Source organism: Dromiciops gliroides, chromosome X (genome assembly GCF_019393635.1).
Source record: "Dromiciops gliroides isolate mDroGli1 chromosome X, mDroGli1.pri, whole genome shotgun sequence".
Taxonomy (NCBI): Eukaryota; Metazoa; Chordata; class Mammalia; order Microbiotheria; family Microbiotheriidae; genus Dromiciops; species Dromiciops gliroides.
This window is the reverse complement of record NC_057867.1, coordinates 38,124,800-38,141,254: the sequence shown is the minus strand read 5'-3', so window position 1 is coordinate 38,141,254 and position 16,455 is coordinate 38,124,800. Positions and strand designations below refer to the sequence as shown.

The 16,455-nt window shown below is 50.6% G+C and overlaps 1 protein-coding gene across 4 annotated transcripts in view; it reads left to right on the top strand.

The window, feature by feature from the left end:
• Window positions 1–1,209: 1,209 nt before the first annotated feature.
• Window positions 1,210–16,455, top strand: part of SEPTIN6 (septin 6) — a 64,553-nt gene continuing 49,307 nt past the window's right edge. For 2 of the 4 annotated variants that reach the window (XM_043974025.1, XM_043974022.1), the window contains exon 1: window positions 1,210–1,479. In XM_043974025.1, coding sequence (XP_043829960.1) covers window positions 1,450–1,479 — 30 coding nt within the window. In that variant the 5' untranslated portion in view covers window positions 1,210–1,449. The remainder of the gene's footprint in view (window positions 1,480–16,455) is intronic. The other 2 variants (XM_043974024.1, XM_043974023.1) reach the window with 2 other exon arrangements.

The window sequence follows — 16,455 nt, the reverse complement described above, 5'->3', positions numbered from 1 at the left end:
GGGGGGGTGTGATGGGTGGGAGGTAGGGAGGAGAAGACTGGGGGTATGTGAGGGGGTAAGCCTTTGCTTTGGGGCTCCTGGTCCAAGCTTCATTGGCTCCCCTCGCATGGTTCAGCCTGCCAAGTAAGGGTACCAGTAAGAGGAAATCAGATTGTAGAGACAGGAGAGAGCTTGAGGTTACTCATTTCTCTTTCTCATCCCTCCTCCCCACTCCCCACTTACCGAGTCTTTCTCTCTTGGCAGCCCCACAGAAAAGGGGGCACACACTGAGCCCCAAGCCTGGAGCAGCTGGGAGGCCCCATGGTTCTGAGAGGTCGGCTCTTTGAATTGGGATTCCCTTACATGTATAATAAAGAACTCGTCATTTCTGTATTGTCCTAGGTTAGAGGGGAAGGGATTTTCCAGGGACTCCCCCGAGTGGCTGAAGTGTACCCCCTTACTCTCTAGCCCCTGGGCACTTGGTTTTGGTGATGGCAGGTGCCGCAGCCCCAGGGCTAGATCCCTGCTGGCCCTCGGGCATGGCTGGAGTCCTGGCCTGGGAGGTGGAGGGGCTTGTGTGTGCGTGTGTTCGAGCGAGTGTGTGTGCGCTCTCGAGAGTGTGAGTTGGTCAAGCGTGTGTCTGTGTGTAAGCATGTATGTGAGTGTGAATACGTCTGTGTGCGCTCATTCGTGTGTGTTAATGGGGAAGCTGATAAGTGTGTGTGTGTGTGTGTGTGTGTGTGTGTGTGTGTGTGTGTGTGTGTGGAGGGGGGTATGTGTGTGTTTGTGTGTGAGCGCGCGCGCGCCCACGGGGTTGGGATGCGGACTGCAGCGGGCAACTGGGACCGAGCAGGGCACGGGGCTGGGGGTGGGGGCCCCCTATCCCGCAACCCCGGGACTAGGGATTCAGGCAGGGGAGGGGGGGAGGGGGGTGTGACCATTGGGCCAAGCTCGGGCCGTACCACGGAGCCCAGTGGGGGGGGGGGTTGGCACGGCCAGGCCCCGGAGGGGAGCCTGAGCCCCCGCTGCCCTCCGAGCGAGGTCGCGGGCCCGGGTGGCGGGCGAAGCGAGGGAGGAGGAGCCTGAGGCGGGGAAGGGCCGGGCCCAGAGGCCGCGGTCGGCCCGCCGGCCCCTCGGAGGGGGTGGAAGCTCTGAGGCAGGCTGAGTTTGGCGGGGAGAGGAGGAGGGGAGAAGAGGGAAGGGGCAGGGGCGGAGGAGGGAGGGGGCGTCCCCTTGGCGCTGCCCCCCCCCCCCGCCTGACTTGGTCGCGCCCAAAGTGTAACACTTTCTCTTTGTCGGAGGAGCGCCCGGCTTCCTGTGCAGTAGCTGGAGCGGCGGCCGAGGCAGCGCAGCGGAGGCACAGTCCCGGCGGCGGCGGCGGCGGCGGCCCGAGCAGCCACGGCCCGAGCAGCCACGGCGGCCGGCACGGTGGCAGCCCCGGAGCGCGAGCTCCTCCGCGGGGAGGGGGCGATGGCGACGGCCGATGTGGCGCGCCAGGTGGTGAGTGATGGCCCGATGGCCCGCCGGGCCCCCAGCTCGCCCCTGCCCGGGCCCCCCAGGAGCTGCAGTCCCCGCCGGCTGCCGGGGCGTTGCCGGTGGACGCGTGGCCGCCTCGGGACCCCCGGCCGCGCCCCCTGAGCATCCCGCTCGGTGCCCGCGCCCAGGCGGCTGCGGGGCTCGCGTGCCCCCCGGGGCGGTGCGCGGGGCCGAGGCTGAGGGCGCGAGCCAGGGCAGTGCCCCGCGCCCAGCGCCCCGCGGAGCGCGCGGCCCCGACCCCGGCCCCGGCTCCGGAGCGCTCCCCGCTCGGCAGTCTTTGTGGTTCTGCCTGTCTGTCCGCACGTGGAGCGGGGTGCGGGTCCGCATGCGGGCCCCCCGAGAGTGCGGGGGGGGGGGGAGGGCGCGCGAGCGCACTCGCGCAGCACCCAGGGTGGACACCGGTGTCCCCGGGGCTCCGCGTTTGGGGCGGTCCGGCTGCGCTTCAGGGGCGGGGGGTGGGGGGCGCCGCCGGGCGGCCGGGCGGCCGGGTGGCTGGCTTGGCCGTGCCCCTCTACCTTTGCCCTGACCTTGCCCGCATTCGGGGGTGGCTCGGGGCTTTTCGGGGCACGGCCCATCTCTCGTCGGTAACTGCTCTGCTGCCCGAACCCGGGGAGCCAGACCATCTCAGTGGGATGCAGGGAAAGGGTCCGGATCTCCAACTCTGCATCTCTTTGGGTTGGCAGCCGACTCTGGAAAAATGTCCATTTTTAAACCTCAAGTTTTCCAGGCTGGGAGGTGCCCAGCATCACATACCAGTGACCTAGGACCTTCCATTCCTGCTTTGCAGACTACAAGCACATTTGGAAGAATAGGAATAATAATCATAATCATAATAATAACTCAAACGCCGGCTGCCGTGTCTAGGAAGAGTTAGTGGAAGAAATGCCCGCACCCACCAAAGCAGGGCTTTTTCAAGTGTCTCTACCGAATTATGGTTGGCAGAGCTGACGATTTCACACAGGGTTGCTGTGCTTAAGTCACCTGAGGACTAGATGACCTCTGAGGACTCTTCCAGCTGCAGTTCTAGGATTCTAGAGATGACCTTAGGGAAGTCCCTTCACCTCCGTGGGCCTCGGTTTCTCTCTCTGTAAAAGGAAAGGGTTGAGCTACATGGTCTCTGAGGTCCCTTTCAGCTCTCCTTCTAGGATCTGTAAATGGGGAAAATAGAGATCAAAGAGTGAAAGAGATTTGCCCGAGTCACATAAGCTACTGAGTGGCAATGCCAAGAAGAGATACCAAGTCCAGGCTCTGGCTGGTGGCACACTTATTTAAGTGAAAGACTCCATGCCACAAATTCCAATATTTCCATGGATCTTGGAGTTGGTTTTTCTGTCTTGTCTGTGTGTTTCATAGACTTCTAAGGTGGAAGAAAGACACCTTGGAAATCATCTTCTCTGACTCCCACATTTTACAGAGAGGGGAAACTGAGGCCCAGAGAGGGGACATGATTTGTGTAAAGCCTGAAAGCAAAGAAATAGATGAGCAGGGATCCCCACCCAGGGCTTCTGACCGCCACTTATGTATCCAAAGGTTTTGTGGGATTTAGAGCTGGTAGGGTCATTGGAAATCATCAAATTCCAGCCTTCATCCTACAGAGGAAGAAACTCAGGCCAAGAGGAAAGGAAATGACTTGCCCAAGGTCACACAGGTGGTAAGCAGCAATCCCGTGTCCAACCTGGCCAGGGTGAAAAGCCTGGGAACAACATTTTCCCTCCTAGAGCTTACTGGCCACCTTGGGGTAGGAATCTGTGAATTTGACGTCATTCTCACCACTCCATTGTGTTTCAATGTTTTTATTATGCCTTTTGTTTTCCTATCACATTCATTTCTGAGCTCAGCCCTCCCCTCTTCCTTCCCCAGGGAGCCATTTCTTCTCATAAATATTTTAAAAGAATGAGGGGGAAAAGCAGTTCAGTTAAACCAATCCACACATGCCCGGTGTCTTTCTGTATGTTTGATATTCTGAACCCCATGGTCCTCCACCTCTTACAAGATGGGGGGGGGCGGGGAGGAAGAGCCCAAGGCCCTCTGGATAAATGGCTGTGGGTCAGGTGTTCTAAAGGGGGGGGGCAATGTCATCACCAAGTTGCATTCCCCTTAAGAAAAGCTCAAACCCTAGTGTTACAAACACCCTGTTTGTCCAGTAGTTCATTGTTTTCCCTCCCATCTTCCCAGACCCTACTTACTGTATTAAGGGCAGCGACAGAGCATAGGATGAAGTATGGCCCTCCTCTTGGGATCACAGGCTCTGAGTTCCAATTCTGATTTTGCTATAGCCAAGTATAGCCAAGTCACCTCCCCTTGGGTCTCAGTTTTTCCATCTGAATAAAAAAAGGGGATTGGGCAAGCACCTCACCAAATTCTCTTTCATCTCTGAATACTAAGAAATCATGGACTCCAGTCCTTGCTACAATGTTATATGGGTTTCTGGATAATACTTGTAGCACTCCTTATTCTCCTTACCCCCATGTCCTTTGCAGCTATAGGGCAGTCTTTTGTTTATGGATCATTAGTTGGCTCCTCGAGGTTATAGCTGAGCCCCTGATCAGGAGAACTGGGTCTGATAGTGGGGGAGAGCCCCAGTATGTGGCTGCAGACTGTTCCTTCCTGGGAACAAGGGTGGGGGACAGTGGGGTTTCCTAAGTGTGGGTGAGAGGCCCTGCTGGCCTCCTGGGCCCAAATGGGGGAGATGGCTAGGCGAGCCCATCACTGGAAGGTCAGAGAGAACCCAGAGCCACAGTTGAGGGTGAACTGCTCAGTAAACAGCTATTGTGAAGCACCTATACTGTGCCAGACTTGGTGCTAGGCCCTGGGCCTATATATGCAGAAGGAAGACTGCCCTGTCCTTCAGGGATCTTCCATGATGGGGTAGAGTCAGGGAGGAAAATGGATGCACAGACAGATAAATATAATAACGTGTATAGAAAATAAGGCCGGGGTCAGTTGGGCCGTGGTTGAGAGTGAGCAACCACTGTTGCCAGGTGGGGGGCAGGGGGAGGGACAGAGATCAGAAAAGGCTCAAATAGCAGGTGGCATCTGAACCAAGCTTTGAAGAAATTGAGGGATCCTAAGAGGCAGCTCAGTGGTGCGGTAGTTAGAGCGCCAGGCCCAAAGTCAGGAAGATTCATCTTCTTGAGTTCACATTTGGCCTCAGATGCTTCCTAGCTGGGTGACCCTGGGCAAGTCACTTCACCTTCTCTGTCTCAGTTTCCTCATGTGTCAAATGAGCTGGAGAAGGAAATGACAAACCACTTTAGTATCTTTGCCAAGAAAACCCCAAATGGGGTCACAAAGAGGCAGAGGCGAGGAGGCAATGAATTTCAGGTATGGGGAGGACTTCCTGGGGTAAAGACACAGAGATGGATGATGCTGTTGGTGAGGAACAGCCAGTAGATCACTTTAGCTAGAAGGCAGAGTGTGTGAAGGGAAATAATGTGTGATGAGCCCAGAAAGGGAGGCTAGAGTCAGACTGTGAAGGGCTTCAGAAGCCAGGAAGGTCTGTATTTTACCTAAGAGGCAATAGGGAGTCCTTGCAGCTTCTGGAGCAGGGGAGTGACATGGCTAATTTAGGAAGACTGATTTTGTCAGTTGTGTGGAAGATGAGCTAAAGAGAAGGGGAACTTGGGGCAGCTAGGTGGCACAGTGGATAGAGCACCGGCCCTGGAGTCAGGAGTACCTGGGTTCAAATCTGGCCTCAGACACATAACACTTACTAGCTGTGTGACCCTGGGCAAGTCACTTAACCCCAATTGCCTCACTTTAAAAAAAAAAAGAGAGGGGGAACTTGAGACCAATCTGGAGGCAGTGGTAGTTCAGGGGAGGGCCAGTAAGGGCCTGGGCAATGGAGGTGGTAGTTGGATGAGTGGACAGAAGGGGGCACATGGGAGAGGTATGGACGGAGAATTGGCAGGATCTGACAGCTGGTTGGATGTGAAGGTGGGAGGCAAAGAACTGAGGATGACTCCATACTTGGGAACCAGCAGGAAAAGGAAGGAAGGATGATGGCGCCCTTGACAGAAATAGGGAAGCTGGGAAAGCAGGGAGGTTAACTCATGGCTATAACCGAGTCCTGTGATGATGAATCGCACCAGGCCGGGCCTGGCCAGCAGAACTGTTTCCAGGCTGTAGCAGGGCCTTTGCCTTCTTTGTACCATGTATCCCTAAAAACCCCACAGCTTCACAGAACCGAGGTTAAGAGCCCCTGCTAAGTAAACAGTATTTCTAAGGCCACGGTGGGGCATCCAAAGGGACGACACCAGCTTCCTCCAAGAGCTTAGGGGCTTGTCTGGAAGGGAAGACTTCGACATGGGAAGTAACCAGTCGGGAAGAAGCCTTAGGTTTTTTTTTTCCTAGTGCTTTCTGCCTTTCCCATCTAGTCATTTCTTTGCATCTCAGAATACCGTGATAGAGACTAGATAGAGACTAGAATGCTGGACTCAGAATTAGGAGGACCCGAATTCTAATCCTGTCTCATTGACTCCCTACATATGGGACCCTGGACAAGTTCCTCATCCGTAAAGAGGCTTGGACTCACTGGCCTCTAAGCTCCCTTTCAGCTTGAAATCTGTGAGGTGGAGGGGGGAGGAGGAGGGGGAGGTAAACTGAGACACAGAGGGATGAAATCACTTGCCCAGAGTCTCCCTGCCACTTAGAGGAAATGTAGAGGCCCTGACATTTCTCCCCACCTCCAGGCGGTGCTCTTCCCCCTATGTTCCCAGCAGCCTTTCAATTGGTTTGTGTCATCCAGACTCTTAAGGGATGCAGGAATATCTCAGTGCATGGATGACCCACAGAAGCACCATGGGTATGGATAACCGACTCGACTATATTATATAATAGGATTATGTAATAAAAATAATACCTTAGTTGAATATGGTTCACTTCTTTCTAACAGCTTAAAGGGTTCCTAGCCGTACGATGTCACTCATCCCTGACAGCCTCCCGATGGAGTAGTATTGGTCTCCTCCCTTTGAGGATGAGGAAACTGAGGCACAGGAAGGCCACATGACCCCTTAGGATGGCCCAACCTTTTAGGAAGGCTTGCCTTTGATTGTATTTCTAGGAAAGCATCCTGAGAGCCCTTCCGTCTCCACCACCCTCCCCACCCCACCCTCCCCGCCCTTTTGCTCCCATAAAGCAGTAGAAAGCATAGTTAACTGTGAGAGAGCTCAGTCATGGATTTCGGGCTATTTTGTCTTGGTTCTCCACCCCACCCCCCCTCCATATTGCTTTAAATAAACATCTTGGAGCCACCATCCAAGTAATGAGAGATTATTTTAAGGAACAACTGGTGGTGGGGGGGATAAATTAGAAGCCCAGCCCCTTCCTCCTGAGCTTGGCAGGAGGAGGTGTCTGCCGCAGGGCCTTGAAACCGGGTTTCTCTGCCGCCCGCACAACGGATGGGGGAGCACATGCTCGGGAGGGTGAGAAATGCTCTTCCCCTCTTCTTGTTAGACACAATCAGCCATCTGCTGAATTGTGGAGAGCACTCAGCTGGAGGAGAGAGGCCTGGCCCGAGCTGGCTCACAGGGGCCCTTGCCTGAAGGAAGCCGCCAGGGGCCAGGGCTGGGGCCCAGCCGGGGTGTTGATGCCCTGGAGGGGTCACCAGGCCGCCCAGAGAGGACAGAACAGGGTTTTTTCCTCCCCAGATTCCTCATAAACAGGGTCAGTTTCTTGATGATGAGCGCCTTACTGTGACATCTCATCCAACAAATTTTACATATGAGGGAAGTGAGGCTCTGACAAGTGAAATGAAAGAACTCACCCAGTTACTTAGGAGGCTCCTGACTCCTCTCTGGGCCTCAGTTTCCTTACCTGTAAAATGAGGAGGTGGAACTAGCTGGCCTCTGAGGTCCCTTCTAGTTGTTGATCTAGGATCCTACTGGTGCCCTTGTGCAAATCATTTCACATTCCTCAGCCTCAGTTTCTTCCTCTGTAAAATAAGGGCCTGTTCCGGATCTTTGGGACAGTGGCTTTTTTTTGGTCTGGGCAATGATGATTAAGTGACTTGCCCAGGATCACACAGCTAGTAAGTGTCAAGGGTCTGAGGCCGGATTTGAACTCAGGTCCTTCTGAATCCAGGGCCAGTGCTTTATCTACTGTGCCACCTCGCTGCCCCCTGGGCTCTGGCTTTTCAAGTCCAGTGCTCTTTTCACTGTACCATGCTGTCTTCCCTGGTGGAGACTCTGGCATCCCTCAAAGGGCAGCTGAGTGTTTTCACCTGAGCAGATGGGTGTGGGGGTGGAGATGATCTGGTTTTTTTGCATTTTTCCAGGTGGGTGAGCAGTGACCCCTGGGGAAAACTGCTTCCTGAGTCACCTAGCCCTGAGCAGGGAGGGGTCTCCTTGGCCTGAGGATGCTATCTTACCTAAAATTAAGCCCTGTGACCTCTCAAGGCCTGAGGGCTCAGCGATAAAACACTGGGCAGCCCAAGGCCTAAGGGAGTGTGTGTGTGTGTGTGTGTGTGTGTGTGTGTGTGTGTGTGTGTGTGTGTGTGTGTGTGTGTGTGTGTGTGTAGGGGGAGGAGCAAAGGGTTGGAAAAAAAATCCAGCCTGGGAGAGAGACAAAAAGAAAGACCCCTGGGCCTTTCTTACTCACACCCTTCCACATCCAACTAGTGTCTGAATCATATTTCCCTTTATCCTCTGCCTGATTTCTTTAGGCCTAGTCTTTTCTTGACAGTCTCTTGTTCAGGGTGTGCATCCTAGCTGGATGACAAAATTAATTCCCTCCCCTTTCCCTGCTCTGAGTGCTTGGCATGCCAGGGCCAGAGTAGCCAATTTCTAAAGTCCCTTCTGTATCCTTAGTGCAGTCACTGGTATACAACAGGCACTTCATAAATGCACAATGTATCATTTTGTTATTGTATTCCTTGGCCAGACAGCCATTTGCAACAAACATTTATTTTATTTTTCCAGTTACATATAAGGGTAGTTTTCCACATTCATTTTCATAAGATTTAGAGTGCCAAAATTTTCTCCCTCCCTTTCCTCCCCCCTCCACAAGACCGCAACCTGGTTATATATGTACAATCCACAAGTGCTCTTTTTATCAGTTCTTTCTATGGGAGTGGATAGTAAGCTTCGTCATTAGTCCCTTGGGATTATCTTGGATCATTGCATCAGACAGTCATTTTACAGTTGCTACTCCCCTCCAGTTGGGAGACAGGCAGTGTAGCCTAATAGCTACAGGGCCCTGTTTGTGGAGCCAGGAAGACGGATCCTGCTGCATGACCCTGGATCTTTTAACCTTAGTGCTCTAAGCATCCCCAGAAGGCTCTATGGTTCAGAGAGAGCATTTTCACCCCATGCTCAGAATGCAATCCCCCCTCCAAGAACCCTTAGCATACTCCAAAAGTACAGTGTAAGGGGTACCCTGATAGAAGGCCCTTCCTGCTTCCTCCCCCCAGTTGCGGAGAGCTCCCCAGCCGAAGTCATCTTGAGTTTATTTTGGATACATTTATCTGGATGTATCTTTCTTACTCCAATAGGGAAGGGAATAAACATTTACAGAGTGCCTACAATGTGTCAGGCACTGTGCTAAGCACTTTACAGTTGGTGCTCGCAACTGCTATTATTATCCCCATTTTAAAGATGAGGAAACTGAGGCAAACAGAGGTTAAATAACTTGCCCAGGGTCATACAACTAAGTGTCTGAGGCTGGGTTTGAATTCAGGTCTTCCTGATTCCAGATGCCTGTGATAGACTGTAATCTCCCTGAGAGCAGGAATGATCTTTTTTCTCTTCTCCTCTCCTCTTTTCTCCTCTTGTTTTTTCCTTTAGAGCCTCCTTTACTCAGCACAGTTCTTGGCATACAGTCACTTAATAATGCCTGTTGATTGACTGATTATCTGAGAAATGAAAGGGGGGCCACACAAGTGATCCATTAGGTTTGTGCTCTCCAGGTCTGCCTTGCTTTAGGCAGCTGGTATGTTGAGAAGCTCCAGGTCCTGAAATGGCATCATCTTTGAAATGTACCATAAAGGGCTGCCTCCCTCCTTAGAGGAATCCTACAGTGCAGCCTTTCATGAAGGCAACTGTTCCTGCAACATTTCTCATTCAGCAAACAATTATTATGCACTATGCCTGGTGCTGGGAATACACTCTTGTTGTTGTTGTTTATCCTTCATTCTCAAAGAGAACCATGACATGAGATTGATGTCATGACTTGTACTGAATTGGATTTAAGTGCAGGAGAGCTGTGCAAGGTCACCAGCCTCACTCTCTCCTCCAGAGCCATCTGGGTCTAGTGATAAAATATTCATTAGGATGACTGGAGATGGCCCTGGGTGTTTAAGGCTGTTGGGGTTAAGTGACTTGCCTAGGGTCACACAGCTAGTGAGTGTCTGAGGTGATATTTGAACTCAGGTCCTCTTGAGGGCCAGTGCTTTATCCACTGCAGTGGCACCTAGCTGCTCCACTGGGAATACACAGACAGACAAAATCCTACCCTCAGGGAGCCTCCAGTCTGCTGTAAGGACCTAGCAGCCATGGGCAGTGCCAGACTTTGAGGCCTTGTTTCTCATCACTGAAGTTGGAGGTCTTTCATCAACCCTGTTTTCCTTTCTGGTGCCCTCTGATCTTAATATTTGCTGTTTGGGGGGGAGCTGGAGGGTTCCCCTCATTAATAATACCATGGCCTTCTGCCACCTTTGAAAAAGCTGGTGCTGAGGAAAAGGACTGGCACGGCCTTAGGGTCCCAGATTTAGGACTTAAAGGAACCGTAGAGGCCATCTATGCCAACCTCATTTTACAGATGAAGAAACTGAGGCATATCAAAGTGGAGTGACTTGCACACAGAGAGTGGCAGAGTTAGGGTCGGAACCCGGGTCCTGCGACACCAAATCCAGCTTTCTTTCCACTCTACCATATTGCTTCCCCAGTTCTGAAAAGAGGGAAACGAAACCCAGGAGAGATGGGGAAATGAGAGCATTTAGTTGCTCTAAATGAGTTCAAGATTGTAGGCCCAGAGGAAATACATCCCAGGTACTGAAAGGACTTAAAAGACACCGTGGGCCCCACACTGTCTCCTCATCACTTGCAGTCTAGCTTTTCTCCCCACCCTGAACTGAAACTGGCCTCCCCGGGTTAGTTACTGGGATCCCTTTAGCGCTAAACTCTTAAATTCAACAGCTTTTTGGTTTTTAGTCTTCGTGCTTTTGGATCCCTCTGGAGCATTTGGCTCTGTTGGTCACCTGCCTTCTCCTCGAGTTTTTTCACATTCCTCTTTCCTGATTCTCCTGCCTTTCTTTTCTCTTCTTCTGTCTCTTTTGCTTCTGATGGTACATCCTCTCCCCTCCTTCCCCAATGCACAAGTGTATCCACTTCCTTCCCCCCCACCCACCCATAGACAAGTGTATTCACATCCTTTCCCCTTCCCCCATCTACAAGTATATACACGTCCTTCTCCCATCTCCGAGTGTATCCACGTCCTTCCCCATCTATGAGTGTATCCATGACCTTCTCCCCCAGCATGTGTTACTATATCCCCAAACCTCTGTCTTGGCCCTTCACTCTTGGTGATCTCATCAGCATTCACAGTTTTAATCATAATCTCCTTGGAGATGGCTCCCAGATCCATTTATCCAGCCCTAGTCTCTTTCCCGAGCTCCAGACCTGAATCTTCGGCTGCTTCTTGAACTCCTCCATTGGAATGGCCCATAGGCACCTCCAACATGTCCAAGACAGAACTCCTCGCCAAAATCCGCCCTCCTAGGATCACAGGAGATGAGATTTGTAAATCACTTAGCGCAGTGCCTGGCACATAGTAGGTATTTGTTAGATCCTTGTTCACTTTCCTCCGTCCTCCTCCCCACCTCTTCCCCATTTCTCCTTCTAGTCACCCACATTTTCGGATTTCGTGTCATCCATAACTCTTCACTCCCCCTTATCCACCATGTCCGGTCAGTGGCGATGTCATATTGATTTTTCTTCCACAACGCTCACATCTGTCTCTTCCTCTCTGTTTACCCTGGTTCTGGCCTTTATCATCAGTCCCCTGGAAGCCGAAGCCTCTAGTTGGTTTCCTTGAATCCAGCTTTCCCTGTCTCCACTCTGTCCTCCCCGTACTATGCAGTCATCATAACTGCTCATCCTAAGGCATGGGGCTGCTCCATCCATCAATCCCCTGCTAAGGAAGTATCAGTGACTCCCTAGTGCCATTTCAAACCCTTCTAGGGCTGGCTGTACTCTCACTTTCCCCACTGACTCTTTCTTCCTCCTCCTCACCCAAGCCCCATTTTGGGCCACTGACATGCTTGTTTTTCCCCAGACACAGCGTTCCATCCCTTATTCCGGGTGCCTTTGCAGAGGCTGCTTCCAGGCCTGGAATGCTCCCCCTTGTCACCCAGGACACTTGGAATCTTTGCCTTCATTTTGGGTGTGGCTTGAAAGCCCTCTCCTCCCTGAGGTGTCTCCTAATGTCTGTGCTTCCCACCTTTGGAGCTCTCTCTTCCTCAGAACTTCTGATTTCATTTCTCTGTGTTCATGGCACTTCCCCACAGTTTCCAAGCCCATCACCGAATCTGAGACCATCTAGTCTCACCGCCACACTCCTTTGTTTGACATAGAGGTCAAGTGACTTGCCCAGGCTCACACAGCCAGCCATTAGTAAGGGAATCCAAAGTCAAGATCTCTGACTCCAAATGTAGTGCTCTTACCATTATGCCACACTGCACACTAAGCAAACCGGGCCAGACCAACATTTTTGTTGTTGGCACTTGTGTCAAATCCAGGCCCATCCCTCAATATGCCATGGTGTGTTATTCAGGAATTTTCCAGTATTTCAGTACAATGCATCATGCTTTGTAGATGTAAGATAGTTTAAGGAGGGGGAGAGGACAGGTCATTCTGGTCACATATGGATGGAGCAACAACCTACCCTTGTTTCCTTCCTTGTTGCCAGAAGGCTTTGAAACAGCCAGAGTTCACTTTTCTACCTGTTCTATAAGCAGAGGCTAGTGACTAGCTTTCAATCAGTGTCTGCTGCCTGAGAATCATGTAGGGTTTCATTCAGAACCCCAGTGGTTACTGTCCTAGATTAGAGAGGGAGAAGGTCGAGGAGCTTAAGTCCACAAGTATTCATCCATCCATCCATCCATCCATCCATTCATCTATCCATCCATCCATCCATCCATCCATCCATCCATCCATCCATCCATCCATCCATCCATCCATCCATTCATCCATTCATCCACAATCATTTATTCATCTACAAGCATTCATTCATTCATCCACAAGCATTCATTCATTCATCTACTAGTATTCATTCATGCATGCACCAGTATTCATTAAGTACTCGCTGTGGGTGCTGGGGATACTGAGGCAAAAGGAGAGTCCTTCCTGTCTTTGAGGAGCTTCCATTCTACTGGAATTGGGATGAACCTCTTAGAAGTTATGCTTTTGACTAAATCCCTAATACTCGCTTGAATTCTCGTGGTGTGCCTTTTTCTGGAATAGAAAAACCCCCCAAAAATCTGTTCAATTTAGGATTCTAGTGAATCAGAGCAGCTAGGTGGCACAGTGGATAGAGCACCAACCCTGGAGTCAGGAGGACCTGAGTTCAAATCCAGCCTCAGACACTTGACACTTACTAGCTTTGTGACCCTGGGCAAGTCACTTAACCCCAATTGCCCCCCCCACACACACACACAAGGATTCTAGTGAATCTGAGTTGACAGGATGACATATTTTTGGAGGGAGATTACCTCCAGGAATGGGAACCACGCTTATGGGGGCCCATCATTATCCACAGTGGATTTGCTTTGCTTGACCTTTGCCTCCTCCTTCTTCTTCTTCTTCTTCTTCTTCTTCTTCTTCTTCTTCTTCTTCTTCTTCTTCTTCTTCTCCTCCTCCTCCTCCAAACAAAGAAAACAGCCTCAAGGATATAGTTTAGGCTTTACTGCTCAACACCTAAATAGGACCATAATTCAGCATGGAGCCTTCAAGATGGCTGCCACCCAGGGTACCTGGCTGGGGAAGCTAAATGCATACTGGGTTTTCTCTTCTTTTTCTCTCTCTTTTTTTTCTCTCCTCTTCTTTTTGTGCATTTGGGTGCAGGAAGCACAAGGGAAATTTCTACAAACTCTAGTTCATTGCAGTTCCAAAGCTCTGTGTGCGTGTGTGTGTGTGTGTGTGTGTGTGTGTGTGTGTGTGTGTCTGTGCGCAGGGGGGAGGAAATGGGGAATTGGGGGGGGAGAAACAAAAAGAGAAAGACTGATATAGAGAAAAAGAGTGAGTGGTAGTGAGATATTAAGAGAAACCCAGAGAGAGATTCAGTAAGAGAAACAGATGAAAGAGAGAGGAGAGACAGAGAGAGACAGATAGCAGAGAGACAGATGAGAGAGAGAGAGAGTGTGTGTGTGTGTATACAGGAGGGAGACAGAGATCCTTTTGAATGAATGCCACTGGCTTGGGAAACACAGCTTCAGAGGGACGTGGGAAATGCCGACTGGAGACTGTTGGTCCCCAGAGGCCTTGAATCTTGCTTGCTCACTAGCTGTCGTAGCTGCATTGGGCTTTCTGCAGGCTCTGCCTATATGTCAGAGCAGTAGCAATTTGAGAGAAGTCCAGCCCTGAGACCTGGCGGCTCTTTCTTTGGAGGATGAACCTGAATATGTTCGATCAGAAACTCAATTGGTATGTCTTTAATGAAGCAATGAGGAGGAGGGGATGACTATATCTGCTTACGAAATGAAATATGATAGATAACCAAGCATCGACAGTAGAGGTGCCTGTAGAAGAGAAAACAGGAAATGGAGCTGGAGAGGTAGTGGTGGGGGTGGGGGTGGGGGTGGGGGATGGGGGGGTGGCTCTCAAAGGAAAGCCCTCATGAACAGGTCTCTTCTATTATGCCTGCCCTTTAGCTCTGCCTACAGAATTACTCTGACTTGCTGCCCCAAAAGCTTTGCTAGGGAATGGAGAGACTTGTGTCCTGAGGCCCAGCCTAGTGTGGGCCAAGATGAGGAAACTTTGTGTGGCCTCATCATGGACCATTATGGTATCCCCTGTCATCAAAGATGCCTTCCAGGCAAACCAGCATTGCCATTGCTGGACCTGGTGAGCATAATCGGTTCATCCAGAGCTGGCTTTCTCTAGTAAGCAGGCAACATTATTCGAGTACCCACTGTGTGCTGTTGGCACTTTGGTGAGACCTCCAGGAATGGGAACCACGCTTATGGGGGCCCATCATTATCCACAGTGGATTTGCTTTGCTTGACCTGAAGGAGAAAGCAAGGAGAGATTTTTATCAAAGCTGCTATCAGTCTAACTGCTGCCCCTTACATCAGCTGCCCTCAACAGTCAAAAATGATATTTGGCAGCATGGCTGATGTTCTGCAGAATCCTCAGTGATCAAAGAAGTCATAACAACAACAACAATAATAATGACTAACACTGAATACTGCTTTAAATTTCACAAAGCTCTTTCCATATATCATCTCATTTACCCTTCATTATCTCAGTGTGTTGAATTTATGATCTCATTTACATATATTAGCTCATATTAGACTCAAGGCAAGACTCAGCCTTGACTTATTAAGGCAAGAAAGTGTGCAAATATATCCAAGGGGGAGGAGAGGCTCCACCTTCAACCCTCAGTTAACATGAAAAATAGATTTTGTTTTTCTGGAGTGGATTTCCACACCTGGAGTTCCCCAGTATTTTTTTTTTGGTAGGGCAATGGGGGTTAAATGACTTGCCCAGGGTCACACCGCTAGTGTCAAGTGTCTGAGGTCATATTTGAACTCAGGTACTCCTGAATCCAGGGCCAGTGCTTTATCCACTGCAGTGCCACCTGGCTGCCCTTCCCCAGTACTTTTGGTGTGACTCACCAGTGGATACTCCATCTCCTGACTTGCTCAGATCATTTCCACTGGCTGGCCTCTGTGATTGGCCCTCTCCTCCTCATCTGGGCCTCCTGCCCTCCCACCCCAAATCCCACCTTTTACATGAATCTTCCCTTATCTTAGTCCTTTCCCTCTGAGACTCTCCCCAAACTGTCCTGCCTTGTTTGGAGAGGGTTTTCTGCACATCTATCTCCTCTCCCATTAGACCAAGAGTTTCTGGAGAGCAGGGACTGTTTTCTTCATTTCTCTGTTTCCCCAGCACTTAGTGCCTGGCACACAGTAGGCTAATTGTTGCTTGACTTTCAGATTCCAGCCTTTCCAAAATCTCTTCTTGTTTTCTTTTTCACTAATTGTTTGTTGACTAACTGGCTGACTTTGGGAAAGCTAATTGCCCTTAATTAGTTTTTCCAACCAAGCCAAGGAACCCAATCTGCTAGTTCGAGGTTGGGCTCTGCCTTAGGGGTCATGAGGAATAGTGGAAAAGAATACTGAACTGGAAGTTGGGAGAGCTGGTGCTTCAGGACTTTTGGATCCAAGAAAGCGAGTCCCTTACCTTCTTGTATAAAAAGGGGTTAGCAGGGGCAGCTAGGTAGTACAGTGGATAAAGCACCTGCCCTGGATTCAGGAGGACCTGAGTTCAAACCTGGCCTCAGACACTTGACACTTACTAACTGTGTGACCCTGGGCAAGTCATTTAACCCTCATTGCCCTGCTGAAAAAAAGAGTCATACACAGCTTTCCTCCCTGGAAGGGAAGTAGGGGCACTATTATCATCATCCCCATTTAACAGATGAAGAACCTGAAGGCAAGAGAGGGGGAAGTAAGTGACCCACTCACTGATCCTCACCCCCCAGACTGCCTCGTTGGTGTTTTTTCATCGTATTCCTCAGTTTTATTGTTTGTCCAGTACTGGCTTCTGTCACATATTTACTGTTGGACAATGGCCTGATTCATACATTATCTCTTTTTTTAAGTGCATATTTTTCTATTTTCTAATTTCCTGTTACATATAATTGCAATTTTTAACATTAGGTTGTTTTGTTTTGTTTTGTTTTGTGGGGCAAAGAGGGTTAAGTGACTTGCCCAGGGTCACACAG